The sequence below is a fragment of the Diceros bicornis genome, chromosome 34, assembly GCF_020826845.1.
Source record: "Diceros bicornis minor isolate mBicDic1 chromosome 34, mDicBic1.mat.cur, whole genome shotgun sequence".
Classification (NCBI taxonomy): domain Eukaryota; kingdom Metazoa; phylum Chordata; class Mammalia; order Perissodactyla; family Rhinocerotidae; genus Diceros; species Diceros bicornis.
In genome coordinates this window covers 33,923,441-33,943,380 of record NC_080773.1, presented here as the reverse complement: position 1 = coordinate 33,943,380, position 19,940 = coordinate 33,923,441, and the positions used below count along the sequence as shown (strand labels likewise).

The 19,940-nt window shown below is 39.6% G+C and overlaps 1 protein-coding gene and 1 pseudogene across 1 annotated transcript; one reads left to right on the top strand and one right to left on the bottom strand.

Moving 5' to 3' along the window:
- LOC131397725 (ret finger protein-like 4A) overlaps nucleotides 1–19,940 on the bottom strand; it is a 95,566-nt pseudogene that overhangs the window by 31,855 nt on the left and 43,771 nt on the right.
- On the top strand, nucleotides 540–1,448 carry LOC131397461 (vomeronasal type-1 receptor 1-like). The gene has a single exon (XM_058530348.1). The coding sequence runs from the start codon at nucleotides 540–542 to the stop codon at nucleotides 1,446–1,448; it is 909 nt and encodes a 302-aa protein (XP_058386331.1).

Genomic DNA, 19,940 nt, shown 5'->3' with positions numbered 1-19,940 from the left:
CTCTGTAAAAATGATGAATTATGAGTCTCAAATGTGGACAACTGATTCTTTCGAAATTCTATTAAAATTATATAATACAATCTCAACAATATTTTTGCATTTTTCACTTTATTTTCTAAAGTTAATACATTCCTATAATTGACAGGAGGAACATGAATTCTAAGGAGGGTGCAGTACTTTCTTGTCTTTGTCTCCTGTCACTTACTCATGTACTCAGTACATATTATTTACCACCTTTTCTGTGTTAACTGTATTGTTGAACAAGTCAGACATGATTTCTATGTTCATGGACCTTACATTTGGGTGGAGAACCAGAAAATAAAAGTAAATAGAAATAAATACAAAGTAATACCAAAATTATACTTGGTGTCAGGTGTCTGTTTTCCAGGTTGAGCCCCTCCGATGGAGTATGATGGCTTCTCCCTTCTCAATTGAAGAAAGAGTGAAAGTCCTTGTCCAATGTTGGCTATGTAAGAAGACTGCTGATGTCATCACTGGTATATCCACATTTTGCTCCAGGCCACTCTGAAGCCATCTCCATGTCTTATCAGAAAGACATCGTAAGAACCACAGGAGTAGTGGCTGTGAAAACCACCTTTCTTTTACAGATTGGAGTTGGGACTCTGGCCAATGTCATTCTCTTTTTCTATAATGTCTCTCCAATCTTGCTTGGCCACAAGCACAGGCCCACACACATGATTCTCACCCACATGGCCATGGCCAATTTCTTGTTTCTTCTCTCCACTGGAATTCCCCACACAAAAGCAGCTTTTCTTTTGAGAAATCCCCTGTCCAGTCTTGGGTGTAAATTTGCATATTACATACACAGAGTGGCTCGCAACACCACTGTGTGCTCCACTTCTGTCCTAAGCACCTATCAGTTCTTCACAATCATCCCAGGGAGAGTGGAGAGGATGATGCTCAGAGGAAGAGCCCCCAAGGTCATTGGCCCTTCCTGTTGTACCTGCTGGATGTTTAGTTTCTTAATGAATATCTATGTTCCTGTGGTTGTCATTGGTCCACAGGACACAGAAAATGATACTAACGTCCAAGGGGAATGGTTCTGTCCATCCTCAAGTTCCACTGCACGGATTATCATCTTGTTGTCCATCTCTGATGCCATGTTTATTGGTCTCATCATCTGGTCCAGTGGCTCCATGGTGCTTCTCCTGCACAGACACCACCAGAGAGCGCAGCATATTCACACACTCAACAGCTACCACAAATGCCCTCCAGAGACCAGAGCCGCCCACACCATCTTGATGCTGGTGGCCACTTTTGTCATCCCTTACACGCTGAATTCCATTTTTACTTTTTACATCACTGCCTTTTTGGATACTCGTCTATGGTTGATGCAAATTTCTCATATTTTGGCTATGTGTTTCCCCACTTTTAGCCCCTTGTTCTTGATCCTTAGGTATCCTAGAGCTCCTTGTTTCTGCTCTTGAATTGTTGAAATCACTGTTGAAAGGGTAAATACATAGAAGTCAGCTTCTATACCATCCATGATTACTCTGTTTAGGAATCATTTACCAGTTACTCATTTTCATAAACTTTTTTATTGTTATAACATGTACATAACGTCATATTTATGATTTTAATCTTTTGTAAGTGTACAGTCCAGTGGCATTAGACACATTCACAATGTTGTGCAACCACCACCACTATGCGTGCTCAAGAATTTTTCATCATCCCCAGCAAATACTTGGTGTCCATAAAAGAATAAGCCCTCTTCCTCTCTCCGCCCAGCCCAAGATATCCTCTATTCTACTTTCTGTCTCTATAAATTTGCCTGTTCTCAGTGCTTCATGCAAGTGGAATCATAGAGTATTTGTCCTTCTGTGTCTCCCTTATCTCACTAAGAATAATGTTTTCTAGGTCATTCCATGTTGTACCATATATCAAAAGTCCATTCATTTTTAGGGCCGAAATCTATTCCATTCTATGTACATACAACATTTCATTTATTCATTCATCTGTTGATGGACAATTGGGTTGTTTCCATCTTTTGGCTTTTGTGAATACCACTGCTATGAACATGGTGTACAAATATCTGTCAAGTCCCTGCTTTCAATTATTTTGGATATTTACCTAGGAGTGAAATTGCTGTGACCTAGGTTAGTTCTATGTTTAATCTTTTGAGAAATCACCAAACTGTTTTCCACAGCTACAGCATCATTTTGCATTCCCACCAGCAATTCACAAGGGTTCCAGTTTCTCCACATCCTTGCTAAGACTTGTTCTTTTTCATTTTTTGAACTACATAGCTATCTTAGCAAGTGTGAAGTGAGATCTCATTGTTATGAAGATTTGCATTTCATCAATGACCTACGACGTTGAGCAATTTTCATAGACTTATTGACAGTTTGTGTATCTTTGGAAAAATGTCGATTCAGGTCTTTTGCCCATTTTGTTACTGGATTGTCTTTTGTTGTTAGTTTTAGAAGCACTTTATATATTCTTGGTATTGATCTCTTATCAGTATATGATTCACAAAGGTTTTATCACATTCTGTAGTTTATCAGAATGTTGCTGCCAGCTCAGGGCAGTTTTTTAGAGTCTGGTGAGTCTGTCACTGCAGGTGGGGTTGAGGGGGCCACCCAGGTAGAGGGGATCTGAGTGGAGATCTGACTGCATTGACCACAGTGCCATTTTTACATTTCTGTTTTGTCTGCATTCTCAAATGATGACTATTTTCTTTATAACGTTTGGAGTTAATGACGCTTAATTAGGTTTAGGTGTACAACTGGAGTGAGGAAATTTGAAGCAGTGAATTGGAACATTCCTCAGGGCAACACAGAAGTGATTCTGCAGGAGTCATACCCTGAGCCTCTCCCCTATTGTTCATTTCCCTTTGAATGCATTGGGTTAATTGCTGCAGGAATCTTCCCCATAAATGCATCATAGTATATCTCTCTTAGCAGTAACACCCCACTGTTCCTAGCCAGAATATAATTATCGATTTATAATTCTCCAGAGGTAGGAACTTTGAGCGGGTTTAGACTAAAGTAGATCTGCTTAAGGTAAATGATGGTTGAAAGTAGACAAGTTTGTTCCCAAGGTGTGTGGGTGGAGTGATGATACTATTGTCTATAATTTTGTGTACCTGAAAATGTCCATTTAAGTTCAATTTTAAGAAGCAAATGTTAAACAGTGTTCTTTGAAATTATAAACATGCAAACTGAATCAAAATAATATAGATGAAACATAAACTTAAAGAATTAGCCCTAAAAGTTGAATAAAAACATGGAGATGTACTCAATAGGAAACGATAAGAACAACACAGCCAAAAGAGCCATTTCTCAGTGAAAAGCCTGTTGGAAACCCTTGGGGAGCATGTGGTTGTCTCACGGGTTGGGGGCACTAGGGGTTTGCAGATGGGGTGTGTGGTGGGCTCTGGAAGTCCCCAGAGCACAAGGAGTTGCAAGGAGCAAACTTTCTAGAAGAGTCAGATTGTAAATGTCTTAGGCTCACAAGCCACGTTGTCTGTGTCACAGCTACTTATTGTTGCCTTTGGGGGTGGAATCCACCGTAGACAGTATGAAAATGAGAGTGGCTGAGTTCCGATGAAATTGCATTTAACAAAACAAGCAGCAAACCTCGACTTCAGCTTGTCAACCCCAAATTGGGGCATCATGTGATGTGTGGGTGGGTTTCCATTCAGCACAGTAAAGGGAATTTTCTACAAACTGGTAGGAAGGGGGTGCTGGGTCCCACATGGTAGTGAGGAGGGCACTGTGGAACCAACCAGGAGGTGACAGGTATCTGCAAAGAGAGAGCTGACAGCCTGAAGGAGAGAAAGCATTTCTGTTTTAAGGGAAATGTGAGGCAGAGGAGGGGCTGGCTGAGAGAGGGTGTGTGTGTCTGAGGTGGAGTTTCTGCTTGAGATAAATGGAGAGACAGGGTGAAATTGAAAACCTTTGAGTGTGTGCAGCTAGGAGTAGTCAACGACAAGTGTGCACACTTACATGGGAAGGTGCATATGTGTGCAGTTGCACATGAGAGAACACTCTAGAATACATATGTGAGAGGGAAGGTGTTTGTGAGAGCATAAGAGTGCATGTGAGAGTGTGGATGACATGGAATGGTTTTGAGGTTTATTTACCAAACTTCTGAAAGAAGACTTCCAACCACAGAGAAAACACTATTTTGAGGACATGATTGTGATCCAGTGAGTGTGGGAAATACTTCTGAGTAGGTTTAATTATTTTCCTGATCTAAATATGAGGAGCTTTTGCATTTGTGAGCAAAAGGTATATGACACCAGCTGTGTTCATTTCTTAAGGATTAAAATTACTGCCCAGTGTTTGGTTTTAAAAAAATCTGCCCTCATTGCAAATCAACAGTCATCAACAATGATAATGTTCCAGATCTTACTCAGAATAATATTAAAACAATATGTCATCCATACTAATAAAAATGAAGCCATTCCCCCAGGATAAATTGTTCTCCTTTTTAAGTTGTAAACTGTCAAAGTCATCAATAACAATCTAATATGCCGGAATTACATCAAAATCTGTTTATATGAAAGAGGAGAAGTGGGATGTGAATAAGGAGATAGGAGGGACCATCCTATCAGAAGCCCCTCCTGGGGGATTCTCATCCAGAACTGAGCTGCAGTGGAAGCAGGTGGAGGCCACAGGAGAACCAGAGGACTTGAAGTGAGTCCAATCTTATGGAATTTCTTGTTCACGTCTCAGAGTTCTACAAAGATCAGATATGATGAGAAAGGTCCTAGGAATGGAGTGATGTGTGAATTTAGCAAGTGCTGCCAGCTCAATGCCAGCACAGTGTGTGCACTCAGGGACCCCGGACTGGATGCTCTGCCCCAGGAGCAGTAGGCAGACTTCGATTTTTATACACAGGCCAGAGAAGTGACTGTGTCTTCCTTCTCTTTAATCATCACAGCTTGACAGACTCCATAAGATGATGAACTGTGTTCTCCCACTGACTTATTCGACCTCTCACATTTGTTACCAAACCAGGTTTTTTTTGCCCACCATATGATAATGCCAATAACTAAGATGATGAGTTTGCAAAGAATAAGGATTTAGTCACAAAGCAGCCAAGCAAGGAGATGGGAGAACTAGTCTCAAATCCACCTCCCAGAAAAATGGATATTAGGGATATTTATGTGATAAAGGTGCAAGGTGGTCTGAAGTGTGGAAATAAATGATTGGAGGTGAGGAGAAGTGAGGTAATGATGATGCGTGCAAGCATAGTCAGGCTTCATGGCTCTTTATAAGATGCATGCTCACAAAATGGCTGCATTACCGTGATCTGAAAGGGTGGAGTTTTTAGCTCCTTGACCTCAAAGGTTCACCTGTCGGTCATCCGGGCAGGCTCTATCAATGAGTGGGTGGTCTTAACTAGCCTGAACTGGACAAGGAGTCAACTCTCAGTTCCTAAAAAACTCAAGCAGCTGTTACCATTTTGACCCAGGTGTCAGAGTTGTTATCTATAGAGTGGGTTTTAGTAATGCATTATCCTACTACTTTTGCAAACCATCAACTAACTGAGTGTAGTTAAAGCAAGTTGGTGCCTGGTTTCAGTCCACCTTTGTCTTGGTTCATTCCTCAAGCTTGAGAGATTTGGGGCAATGACTGCTCTAGCTAATTCCTGCTGGTAAGGTGTATAGGCCTAACAAGGACACGAGCAATGAAATTGTTTAGCACTCCTTTGGAAATATTCTCTTGTTCCCAATTTTGGGTTGCCATTTTGCATTATTAGAATTTTTGCACCTCCTTCAACAGTCTTAGTACAACATCTAAAAGCACATTTTATATTCAAATATACAGGCAGAAGGATAAGAAGTATAGATAACCCAAATTTTAATAAGTCCCTGAAGAATAAACGTAATGCTTGGGAAATCCAAGAGAACAGTCCTGAAAACCACTCTAGACTCTGCCATCTCTGGGGATATTTTCTATAGCCAGGTAGCTTGTTGTCTGATTGGGTAGGTGGCCCAGCTGGACTCTGTATGTTACAGGTTTATAGGTTACATTTTTAATTTCTAAGGGAGAGACATCAATGACATTATAAACCAAATTATCGAGGGTTCCCAATGGTCATGCACTGAATAAGTTTTGGGAGGACATATGCAACATCTAGAAAGATTTCCTGCCTTTGCCAATGTCTGATATTGTAATCATCAAATTGTTATTCCAGGCTTGGGTTTCAAAGTCAACAAGGAACATAACAGAAAAGGAACAAAGGTCTTTATCTTACTGAAGCCATAATAGAATATATTGATTAGGTTTACACAAGAAGTGGTTTAGCCCTTTGGATAGTACACAATAAATCATAAGCAAGTGGGAAGTTAAGAAAAGACAAGAAAATAGTCCAACAAGTGAGGTAAGAACCTGAGAGTCATTCATCACCTATCTTTAGGAGACCATCTTATGAACAGAAGCTTGAGGTCTGTCAAGGGTCACTTGTCCATTCAAAGAAGTCAGTGTCTGGAATATGAAGCCAGTCAAGATTAGGATGATCTTGGCTACGATGTTTTTCCACAGTGTGGTTCCCATTTCCCATGGAGTTCTGTTATATGGGATATGGTGGGTCTGAGAATTCTTGTGGGACTGGCTTAACTTGAGTATAGTGGATCCATGGCCTAATTCCTTCCAGCTTTATTGAGGAGTAGGTTATCAGCAACACTTCATAGGGCCCAGTCCAGTGGGTGGAGAGTTAGTCCTCTGAATGCTTGTTTCTCCAGGACTAATAAGACCCAGCCTCCAGGACAAAGGTGATGTAGAGGAACATCTGACAGTCTAGTTCCTTAATTCAACTTCCCTCTGGAACTTCTCCTGGATCATCTCTAGAATACAGAAAGCGTCTCCCAAAGTTAGGCCTACACTGTGTAAGCAAGTAACCAGGTAAGCATTTCTAGAGAAACAAAAAGAAAAACAAGGTTAATGGTTGGAACAAATTATAAACCAGTTCCTGAGCCCAGGGGATGGCCAGTCAAGAAGATTTCTAGATGCCAGGGTCAAAGCATCTTTTGAACTTTGAAATGTCTCTGATAATGTCAGTCGATGTCCAGGTATCTTTTCGAGTGGCTTACACAGCAGCAGGCACGCTGTCACAGTGATTGCTCTTAAGTTTCTATCAAGCCGTCCAGTTTCATTTTGTGGGGCTTCAGGAAAAAGTGTGGTTTCAGTTCTCAATGATTCCAAATGAAAATTACGGAAAAAACTGAAAATGTTAGTTTGAAGATTTGTAGCCAGATGTTTCAAGAGACTAGAAGAATTCAGGCTCCAGTCCAGTTTACAGATAGAAAACAAAAACCTCAAGGACAATTAATAGAACTAGAATCTAATTTCCATAAACATATATTACAGTTTTTATGGAAACATGTTTTCTCTCTAAAATAATCCTCATTTTTACCAAAGACTGCCGAATTAAAACTCAGTTTCTAAAATAAGTCCAGTTTCAATAAACTTGCCCCAATTATTTACATAAGCACAGCAAGAATAGCAATTGATCATATAGACTCTTTCAAATCTGCTTTGCTGGAACTTTTTATAAGAAATCTCAGATTGAACTTTAAAGCCTCTTGTGGCCAGGAAAGCCAAGCCAAGGGCCTGTCCTCAGACTCTGCCTGTGATAAATATAGATTTGGGTGAATTCCTCTTTTCTCTTGAGGAATTCCCCCAAATATTCTGAGGTTCTTTGCACCTGCCAGGGAAGTGACTTTCTTTATTCACCTGGTAAGGTTGCTGGGAACCCTGTAAGCAAGGTACCAGGCCAATATTTCTATGTGACTTTATTCATTCCATAAAGTCAACCTTTATTCCTTAAACCTGTCTGGTCATATCCGAGTCCATGCATGTCTCTCTGAAATATGACATTACAGTGAAAGCCTAGGTAGTATAACCAATGTTTCCAAATGTGGCCTGTTATAAGGAGAACAGATTTGCATTGAACTTATGCAAACAACTATATTGCCATGAAAATAAGAATACTCACTCATCAAGGGTTTTTAAACTCTGGAGGGTTAGGTATGGAGAAAAAGATAAATGCTTTAATTCTGCTTACAAATGTATAATTTACTAAATTGCTGTAAGTCATAGTTAGCTTAAGAGAAAAGAGAAAAAGGTTTCCTTAAATCTGGAAAAATAAAATGTTAAAATCAGCAATGTCTCAAATAAAAAGTCACAAAAATTATAATCATCCTCATCACTTCATTTAGTCCCATGTAATCAACTCTTGATCTTGGTCTTCTGTTAGCAGTTTCATGAAGTCATTACTTTCTCTGTTAGAGTTTTGTAATTTCTTATCCAGTTCAATTTTATGATCTGAAAGTTTATCAGAAACCTATGTTTTAGAGTACGTGTCAGAGTCTTTTCCATGAATGTCTCTGAAGATGAAACTTTTGCAAAAGCATCAGATTAAAATGAAAACTGTCTGTAAATGACAAAAGACTTCAAATGGCAATTGACAAAGAAACTTGGTTATTTCTGTGACATATAACATTTTAAGATAATAGCAAGAATTATGACTGTCAACCAGGGCAGATTAGAACTTTAGGAATATTATATAATTTTTAAAACATTTATATCAATAACATTCACCCACACAACATAACCTAATAAGGTTTATTATCATTTACTCAACAATGCTTCCCATGTAATTTAATGTACCAAATAAGCCTAATTAGTTTAATATCTCCATCTTTATAGAAAGAAAGAACAAAATCTTTGAGAAGTCCCCGGGACCCGTTGGAAATTCTCGAAAAAAGAAAGACTTTATTTGGGACTTGAATTTCAGGGAAGTTTGTCAAAAATATCAAATGGTTTTAAAACACTTGGTCAAATAGGAAACAGTGTCTAGTTATCTATTTAACCAAAGTGACAATAGAAGATCTTAAAGGCAAACATACAGAGTTAAATAGTTTTGAAAACCCTTACCTCTCCTAATAGAGAGATTTCAGCTTTTTGAACATAGGAAATTATTTTGACAACACATAGAATTTCTGTCTTTTATGTAGATTTACTCAAAGGAAAAAAAAATATTTTGTAATCTCTTTATCAAGAGCAGACTAAAAGTTTAAGAAAATTATCCTTTTAAGAGGGAAAAAAACAAATTTTTATTTTACACCAGCTTACTTTTCATATTAAACATTCACTTAACTGAATTCATTTCAATCTTAGCCAACTTGACCCTTCAAAAAACGCTTTTCTCTAGGTTTTAATTCTACAAACTTTCTGTCACTTGCTATCTACATTCAGAATTTGTCCCATGTCCTCTTTCTTTTTTTCTTTTCTAGTACTTTAGAACAAATTTATCTTTTCTAACAAAACGAACAAAGATATATCCATTCTTTATACCTTCTTTACTGAAGACATACATCTTACTTTCCTTGAATACAAAGATGTTCTCCTTATTAATTTTTAGAAGCTTTAATCACATATATTAATTAGAATTCTTAACCATTACAGACCTTAACTTTTAGTGAATACTAAAAGGTAAGCAATTATATTCTCTCTTTCACACTAGCATTCTGTGGCTTGACAAAATTACAAATACTTTTTATACTTTCTAGAATCATGCTACTTCATACTATAAGCTTTTAATAAAATACAAGACATGTCTCATAATAGACCCAAACATCTTTTACTTTCTCTGTAATAAGAAGCAAAAAGTTGATAAACCTATATTTAATAATTAATATCTAATATTTTATCTTAATTAGAAATGATCTAGATATTCAATGAATTTTCCATCACTTAATTTAACTGAGCAAAACTTCAAAATTTCAAGTTACCAAAGAGATTTTGGAAGTTATTTTAAATACACATTGCATAAAATATAATTATTGCTAAAAGCTTACCTATAAACTCCTATCTCACTTGCATCTAAATCATTTTCTCCCAACAATTATGTTTAGATTATCCATGAAAATTTTGTGAAAGATTAGACAAAATTAACTATCATTTTAAGTTATTTATTTATTTTTTTTGTGAGGAAAATCAGCCCTGAGCTAATATCTGATGCCAATCCTCCTCTTTTTTGCAGAGCAAGATTGGCCCTGGGCTAACATCTGTGCCCATATTCCTTTACTTTATGTGGGATGTTGCCACAGCATGGCTTGACAAGTGGTGAGTGGGTGCACGCCCAGGATCCAAACCTGTAAACCCCGGGCCCCTAAAGCAGAGCGTGTGCACTTAACCGCTGCACCCCTGGGCCGGCCCCTTAATTTATTATTTTTGCTGACAAATTTTGTAACAGAGATAACATTAGCTTATTTGACTAATAAAGGCTACATGTCTACATCAAATCCAATGTTGATAACTCTGAAGACATGCCTATTTCAATCAAACTGACAAACTAAGTTAGCTTTCACTTACAAAGATTAATTTATATCATCTTAAGTTGAAAAACATTTGGGTTAGTTTCTATTACATTTAGGAATAATTTATATAGGCACTTATTTTAAGTCAATTAAACAGAGCTCTTAATTTTGGCCATACAATCAGGAGGTAGAAAAATATCTCACATTTACAACATATACACATAGACATACATGAACACACAGGCAGACAAAGACAGAGACCTTATAGCTTCCATTACATTTTGCTATGAATCAGGTACAATATAAAACTCACTATTTTATAAAATAGTTGGATCCAAATTCTGTTTTGGCAACTGGAAAGATTAAGTTTACCTGCTTAAATGGCTAAGACTTTTTTCTTTTTTCTCTGATGAGAAACATTTGCATTTCAAAGAATGGCTCTCAGGTCTTAGAGAAGATGGGAGTCGAAAATCTACATCACAATGGCATAGAGAAAGCACTCAAGTTTTCTCCAAGATGGAGTTTCTGGGACATATTGGTCTTATCAGTTTCTAACATCCCAGTATCTATGAGCATTTTGAGAGGAACAGGAGAGGCTTTGGCATTGAAAAAAGGGCAAGTGAACTTTTAAGTGCCTTCGGGGAGCCACACCTCTGGCCCTGCAGAGATTTGCAAGACAAAGATGGTTCAGTTCCCCAAAGAACTGGATTACAGTCTGAATGATCAAAGAGGTTGACCTACCCTTCTTGCTATATTTTTCCAATTACTTCTTTACATCAGGGAGGTTTTTAACTTAAGAGGTGACTCGAAATATTTTTATGTTCTAAAACTTCAGGACAATGTATCACACCTTTAAAAAAGTCTGCACAAAGTGTTTAATAAAGGGCCTCTTTCCAAGCGTACAATTCAACTCCAGACCAATTTACCCTGGGGAATGGAGCTTTCATTATCTTTTCTATTAATGTCCTCCCTTTCAATATTTGCCTTATTTATCTTATTTCCTAAAAATCCTTTTGAAAATTTCCACCTTGTTGAGAAGAGTCTCTCAATTTTCCCCTCTGGTTTTTTCATTCTTTTGTTAATTAACTTAATGTTTTCATTAGCATCTGTAAGACTATAATAGGAAGATGAGACCCCAAATTTGATTAAGTTATTAAGACTGGTGATTATGAGAGCTGTCTAAAAATTTTTCCAAGTTAGACATTTTTACAGTTTAAGGATCCATCATCTGACCATTTTCTCCAGAGTCTGAAGAATATTGTGGCCATGCAGTGTTACAAATGAATATCATCTTTTTCCTTTTTCATGGGCTCACAGCTAAAAATTGCCCAATTTTAGAGAATGTAGCCTATGGGGCTACAGGTAGGGATTGAATTAGCCTTTCCCATTGTTTCCAAATTTAGACATGGCCAATCAAATTACGTTTATGCTGCAGCTAGAACCAAATCGTGAAAATGTCAGGCGTCCCTGAAACCAAGACTGTCACAATGAAGTCCAAACCAAGACTTCCTTTTCAGAAGTTGAATAGGGCATCCTCTGAAAGCAAACCAAGCCAAGAGATCCCACTTCACACCTACTAACATGGATATACACTAATCCAAAAATGGAAAATAAGTTTTGGCAAGGATGTGGGGAAACTGGAACACTTGTACATTGCTGGTGGGAATGTAAAAGATGCAACAACTGTGGAAAACTGTTTGGTGATTTCTCCGAAGGTTAAACACAGATCTAACATATGGCACAGGAATTTCACTCCTAGGTAAATATCCAAATGAATTAAAAGCAGGAACTTCACAGATGTTTGTACAATCAATGTTCATAGCAACATTACCACAATAGCCAATTATCACAAGGTGGAAACAATCCAAGTATCCATCAACAGACAGATGAATAAACAAAATGTTGTATACACATAGAATTGAATAGATTTCTTACATAAAAATGAATGAAATTTTGATGCATGCTACAACATAGGTTAACAGAAAATGTTATGCTTTGTGAGTTAAGGCCAACACAGGAGGACAAATACCAAATGATTCCACTTACATGAATTACCCAAAACAGGCAAATTCATAGAGACTGAAAGTAGAATAGAGGATGTCCTGGGTTGGGAAGAGAGAGGAAGTGGGTTTATTCTTTTCCTGGGCACCGAATTTTCATTGGGGATGATGAAAAAGTGTGGGGTACAGTGGGTGGTAATTGTTGTACAACATTGTGAACGTGTTTAATGCTACTCGATTTTAACTTTACAAATGTTTAAAATGAAAAAATGATGTTTTGTATATTTTATAACGATAAAAAAGTTTATGAAGATGCATAACTGGTAAATGATTACTAAATATAGCAATCATGGATGTTGTAGAAGCTGACTTCTATATATTTACCCTTTCAACAGTGATTTCAAGAATTCTAGAGCAGAAACTAGGAGCTTTAGGATCCCTAAGGATCAGCAGTAAGGGGCTAACAGTGGGGAAACACAAAGCCAAAATACGAGAGATCTGCATCAACCATAGACGAGAATCTAAAAAGGCAGTCATGTAAAAAATAAAAATGGAATTCAGCGTGTAAGGGATAACAAAAGTGACCACCAGCATCAGGATGGTGTGGGCAGCTCTGGTCTCTGGTGGGCATTTGTGGTAGCCATTAGGGGTGTGAACATGCTGCACTCTCTGGTGGTGTCTGTGCAGGAGAAGCACCATGGAACCACCCGACCAGACCATGAGGCCAATAAACACGGCATCAGAGATGGACAACAAGATGATCATGCGTGAAGTGAAATTTGAGGATGGACAGAACCACTTCCCTTGGAAGTCAGTATCATTTTCTGTGTCCTGTGAACTAGTGACTTTTACATGAATAAAGGCATGTATTAAGAAACTGAATATCCAGCAGGTACAACAGGAAGGACCAACGACCTTAGGAGCTCTTCCTCTGAGCATCATCCACTCCACTCTCCCAGGGATGAGTGTGAAGAACTGATAGGTGCTCAGGACACAGGTGGAGCACAGGGTGGTGTGGCGAGCTACTCTGTGCATATAATATGCAAATTTACACCCGAGACTAGACAAAGGGTTCCTCAAAACAAAAGCTGCTATTGTTTGGGGAATCCCGGAGGAGAGAAGAGCCAAGACATTGGCCATGGAAATGTGGGTGAGAATCGTGTGTGTGAGTCTCTGCTTGTGGTCAAGCAAGATTTGAGAGACATTATAGAAGAAGAGAATGATATTGGCCAGAGTTCCAAACACCACCTGTAAAAGAAAGGTGGTTTTCACAGCCACTTCCCCCATGGTTCTTAGGACATCTTTCTGAAAAGACATACAGTTGTCTTCAGAGGGGCCTGGAGCCAAAGGTTATGATGGTGATCACATCAGCAGTCTTCTTACATAACAAACATTGGGAAAAGGTTGTCACACTTTCTTCTGGGAAGGGAGATGCTGTCACACTCAATGGAAGGGGCTCAACCTGGAGAACATAAAACTGACACTATAAAATTATAGTTATAAAATTTCACCATTATTATTTTGTTTTTATTTCTATTGATTTTTTATATTCTGATTCTCCAGCAGAATGTAAGGCTCATGAACTTAGGAACCATGTCTGTCTTGTTCAACAATACAGTTGAAACAGAATAGGTGATAAATAATATGTACTGAGTATATGAGTAAGTGACAGGAGACAAAGACAAGAAAGTGCTGTACCCCCGCTTAAAATTCATGGTGCTCCTGCCAATTATAAGAACGTATTAACTTAAGAAAATGACATGGAAAATGCAGAAATATTGTTGAGATTAAAAGATTCTCTAACTAATTTTAATAGAGTTTCAAGAGAATCAGTTGTACACATTTAAGGACTCATAATTCATCAGAGTTACAGAGTTAAAATGTCAATTGTGGACTTCTAGTTTCCAATTTTTCAGGTAAGGAGCTTGGAAGTCACTCTTCCATCCTAACAACAGGGAAAAACTGAATAGAGTGAAAATTCTTGGATTTGTAAGAGAAGTGAGGACACAGGGGACATCACAGCCTCTGAGACTGGAGAGAGAAGCAGGAGAATAGAGGGAATCCAGGCTCACTGAAGCAGAGACTCATGAGCAGATAGCAGTGGGGAATGAGGCTTGAGGTGGGAAAACCTGCCCTCTAATCAATGATGGCTGGAGGTCATTATGGACAGGCTGAGAGTTAGATATTCCAGGTAAACCAAGTTATAGGGTGATCTCCACACATTTGTGGGTTTTACCCACAGGACCTCCACCAAGTTCTCTCAGTAAATATCACGGGAAAATCCCCTTGTGCTTGCAGCACGGGGGAGGGGAAAATAAACCATTCTGAAACACACCAGAGCACTGCGTTCTTCTGAAAAAGGTCTGCCCTCAGGAGAAAGGAGTTAACTGGATCCTACCCTGCTGGGGTATTGTCAGAGCCCAACTGACCTGAGGAAGGGAAATACCCGACTCCAGGCCACTTGAGTCACCCTGTCCCACCTAATGTGGGGCAAAATAACCTGAGAGACACTTGCAAAGCCTGTAGTCCAGAGGCACAGGGTCGGCATAAGACTGAGCCCTAATCCTAGGACTATATGATGCTTCCCCTCTCTCCTCACCTCACCACATTACTAAAGGCATCATGTCTAGCTATTGAGAAAACATTACAAGACATACTAAAAGGCAAAAACACAATTTGAAGAGACAGAGCAAACATCAGATCCAGAAATGTCAGGGGTGTTGAAATTATCAGACATGGAAATAGTACAACTATGATTAATATGATCAGGGCTCTAGTGGATGGAGTAGACAGCATGGAAGAATAGACTGGCAACATGAGCAGTGAGACAGAAATCCTAAGAAATAACCAAAAGGAAATGCTAGACATCAAAAACACTGTAACAGAGATGAAGAATGCCTTTAATGGGCTTATTAGTAGATTGGACATGGATGAGGAAAGAATCTCTGAGCTTCAGCATATCTCAGTAGAAATATCCAAAAAATGAAGAGCAAACTCAAAAAATAGAACAGGGTAGACAAGGACTGTGAGACATTTAAAAAATATGTGAAATATGTATAATTGGAATAACAGAAGGAGAAGAGAGAAAGGAACCAAAGACACAAATGAAATAATAATGACTGAGAATTTTTCCAAATTAATATTTGACAACAAACCACAGACCCCGGAAGCTCAGAGAACATGGAGAAAGATAAACGGAAAAAAACTACAACAACAACAAAACTGTATCTTGGCATGTAATTTTTAACCTATGGATAATCCAATAAAAAGAGAAAATCCTGAAAGAAGCCTGAGGAAAAACCCTAATTTAATTACAGAGGGACAAATTTAAGAATCACTTCTGCACCTCCCACACCCTGCCTGCCCAGCACTTCAGCACAGTGGCGCTTCAGCTCAGTCCTGTCCCCAGAGGCAGTGGCCTGCAGGCGCCTGAGCAACACTAGCGGCACGGTGTGCCCACACCCTCACATCAGAGGTGGCGGCAGCTCAGGCCCCACTGCACCATAGGCCCAGCTGCTCCAGCTGGATCATGACATGGTCCCAGCTGCCCTGGCTCCACCGTGCCATGGTCCCAGCTCCTTTGGCTGGACTGTGCCCAGGCCTCAGCTGCATCAACTCGACCACCCCCAGCTCCAGCTGCTTTGGCTTGGCAGTGCTCAGGTTCCAGCTGACTCGGCGCCAGCAACTTCAGCCCAGTGGCACTCCAGCTCCTGCTTCTTCAGCCCAGCTGCACTTCAGCTGTAGCTGCTTCAACTGCTCACACCCAAGTCCAAGCTGCTTCAGCTTAGCTGCGCTCCAGTCCCAGATGTTCCTACACTTCACCCCCAGCAGCCTCCACTCAGCTGCTCTTCAGATTAGCCATGCTTCAGCTCAGCCATGCCTCAGCTCAGCCAGGGGCCGACCAGAGCACCTGTGGATCAAGACTGGTTAGAATACACAGCCCTTGACCCCTACCCAGTGGCGGCAAGAGTAAACTCCAACCAGGAAAAATGAGGAAAAATAAGCCAACACCGACAGGAACCATGCAAAAATCTATTAAATCTCCAGACCAAAAGGAAAATGACAAGCACCCAGAAGTCAACCCAGAAAGCACAGAAATGTATAACCTTAATGACAGAGAATTCAAAATAGCCATCATAAAAAAGCTTAATGAAATACAAGAAAACACAGATAGACAATTCTATGAAATCAGGAGTTTCTTCACAAAAGAGATTGAAACTATAAAGAAAACGAATCAGCTATCTTAGAGATGAAAAATACAATAGAGGAGATAAAGACAAATCTGGAAGCCTTAAGCATCAGGGCTGACAATATGGAGGAAAGAATTAGCAAGGTTGATGACAGCAATGCAGAAATGCTCCAGATGGAGGAAGAAAGAAAACTAATACGAAAAAGAAATGAAGAAACTCTCTGAGAAATATCCAACTCAATTAGGAAATCCAACATAAGGATTATAGGTATTCCAGAGGGAGAAGAGAGGGAAAAAGGAGCAGAGAACTTGTTCAAAGAAATAATATCTGACAACTTCCCAAACCTGAGGAAGGAGCTGGAAATATCAGTGAATGAAATAAATAGATCTCCTAAATATATCAACACGAAAAGACCCTCTCCAAGGCATATAGTAGTAAAGCTAGCAAAAGTCAACAACAAAGAAAACATATTAAGAGCAGCTAGATAAAAAAAAAAAATAATAACATACAAAGGATTTCCTATCAGGCTCTCAGCTGATTTCTCGACAGAAACTTTACAGGCTGGGAGAGACTGGAATGATATATTCAAAATCCTGAAAGACAAAAACTTTCAGCCAAGAATACTCTATCTAGCAAAAATATCCTTCAGATATGATGGAGAAATGGTGACTATCCCAGATAAACAAAAGCTAAGGCAGTTCATTGCCACAAGACCCCTACTACAAGAAGTGCTCAAGAAGGCCCTCATACCTGAGGACAAAAAGAGAAAGGGGATTCAAAGTTTTGAACAAGGAGGAAAATAGGTCGACAACATCAGAAAAATTGCAGTCCTCTATCAAAATAGATTAGCAAACACTTAATTTTAAGAATCACTTCTGACTACCCCTCAAAACTCATGCAAGAAAGGAAGAGAATGGAGTGAAATAAAGTGTTGAGAGAAAAAATCCACCAACCTAGAATTCTATATACTGTGCAATAATCCTTCAAAAGTGAAGAAGAAATAGACTCTCTCAGACAAAGGAAAATTGAGGGAATCTGTTGCCAGTAGACCTGCCTTGCAAGAAATGTTAAAAGAAGTTCTTTAGGGAGAAGGAAAATGATATCGATCAGACACTGAGATCTACAAAGAAAATGGAAGAGCTTCAGAGAAGGAATAGATGAAGGTAAAATAATAATATTTATTATCCTTATTTTTAATCCTAGACATAAATTTGTTCAAGATAATAGCAGCAACAGTGTATATGTACATTTATATGCTTATGTCTGCTTATATGTATGTTCCATCCTATCCTTGATTTCACACAGCTATCCCTCCTTACAGTTCCTTTGATAAATCTGTACTATACAAGAGTCTAAACAGAAATTGTAATTATCCACATCTCTCCTTTGAGTTACAGTTATCTGTACAAGTCCATGGTTCTCCTGTGTGATGTTTCACTCTAGCCCCAGTGAACGATGTTTATTGGCAAAAGAGCGTATCTGACTGCGTGCCCATTGATCCTCATATGATCCCCCTGGAGCCCCACCCAGTACTCCCTAAATCACACCTGCAGTGGCTCCTAGTGCCTGTAGGTCCCCTCATCCCCTTGCACTGCTCCTCCCACAAACATGGCTCATGGAGTCCTTCAAATGGTGCTGAGGGTTTACTGAGGTGGGTGATGTGGTCAGACCTGCTGGTTGTACATTCTGTGAGGCACAACATAGAGCAACCCTACAAGTGAGGTGCCTCCCTTATACCAACAGTCACCAGCAGAATACAGAAGGACACAATGCCCCCACATGGAGGGTGACCACCAGCCCCATACATTTATGCACAGGGCTACCACCACAGCCAGAGTCAGAAATCAAACCACAGATGGTGTCCTGTACCGTCAGAGGAATCTCAGTGTCTGCTGCCCCTCAGGAACCTCTCTTTGCCCACCGGCATGGAGGAACCTGCAAGAATGGGTCACTTTCCATGTGTTTGGATAAGCTGGTGTAAACTATTCTCGAACAAAAGTAGAGAGAGAACCCTGAAGCCCTATTTTCCAACCACTTTTCTGATGACACAGTTCTGCTTTCACTATACAAAATTGAAAGGCAGTTGTGTCTCTCTTGTGCCTGAGCACATTTTGCTCCACTGGCTTCCTTGTGTCTTCTGGGGTTTTGTATTTGCTGTGATTGAGAAGGCAGGCAATACAGGGGAAACAGCCTGAATCAATTTTGATGTTGAATTGGCAGAAGAGTGTGTCACTCAGCACAGAAATCAGAGCTGCTTTGTAGAGCTCCTAGGAAAGAAGGAGAAAGCCCAGCTAACAGAGCTCATCGTGTTCTGAGGGCATTGGACGAAGAGTGGGGAAAAGGCCCTGTATGGAGGGATACACGAGAGTTGGGGAAGGTGGAAAGACTTTGTTTCCAGTGTAGAATTGCTAAACCTTTTCTCAGAAATTGCCTCTGATGTTGTCTTGGTCTTAGCCATCACTACCACTTTTGGACACAGTTTCAATATTGGCCTGTCTTAGTCCATTCTGGCTGGTATAGAAAGATATCACTGACTGGATGGCTTATAAACAACAGAAATTTATTGCCCACAGTTCTGGAGGTTAAGTCCAAGATCAAAGCTCCAGCCTGGTTGCCTTCTGGTGAGAGCTCTCTTCATAGTTCATAACTGGCACCTTCTTGCTGTGCCCTCACGTGGTGGAAAGAGGCTAGAGATCTCTCTGAAGCCTCTTTCAAGCACTAATCTCATTTAAGAGGGCTTCATTCTCGTGACCTCAGCTCCTTCCGAGGGCCCACCTCCTAATACTATCTCTTTGGGGTTTACAATTTCAGTATATGAATTTTGAGGGGACACAAACATTCAGACCGTAGAATGGCCCAAGTTACATTTCACAGTGTTTCCAAATATAAAATGCACCATCGAATTACTACAGAGGGTTTTGTTCTAATTCCTAACCCGAAATTAAAAAAGTGTACCTTGCTTATTTTCCAACATTCACACCATTTTGGCAGACTTTAAAGTTAACTGGACTTCATCTCACTACAAATTCTTTTTTCTCCCTTCTCCTGTCTCAGGCCAAGGAAGGACAGAAAGGCTTTTTCCCATTCAACAAGAGAGTTAAAATTCTGAGCCACACTTACATACATAACACAAATGACACACAGAAGAGTGACACTGAAATTACTGAGATGACTGCATCCTCCTGAAGTGGGATTTGAAAAAGGAAAAATGTGTGTCATTAGAGCACAGACTATTTCCCTCTGTGGATTTCTGTTTGTACCTATTGTATGTGTCTGTCATCAGATCTTATTTCATGTTTCAGGATCTTTAAGTCACAACTCAATCTCTGCACACCAATTTGTCCTCCTGTATTCACACCCAACCCTGGTCTGTTAGGTCTGAGAAATGAGTAGACTCTTGTGTACGTGGTTGAGGAGCTCGGTGGCTCTGGCCATACAAGGCTCGGCACAGATTCC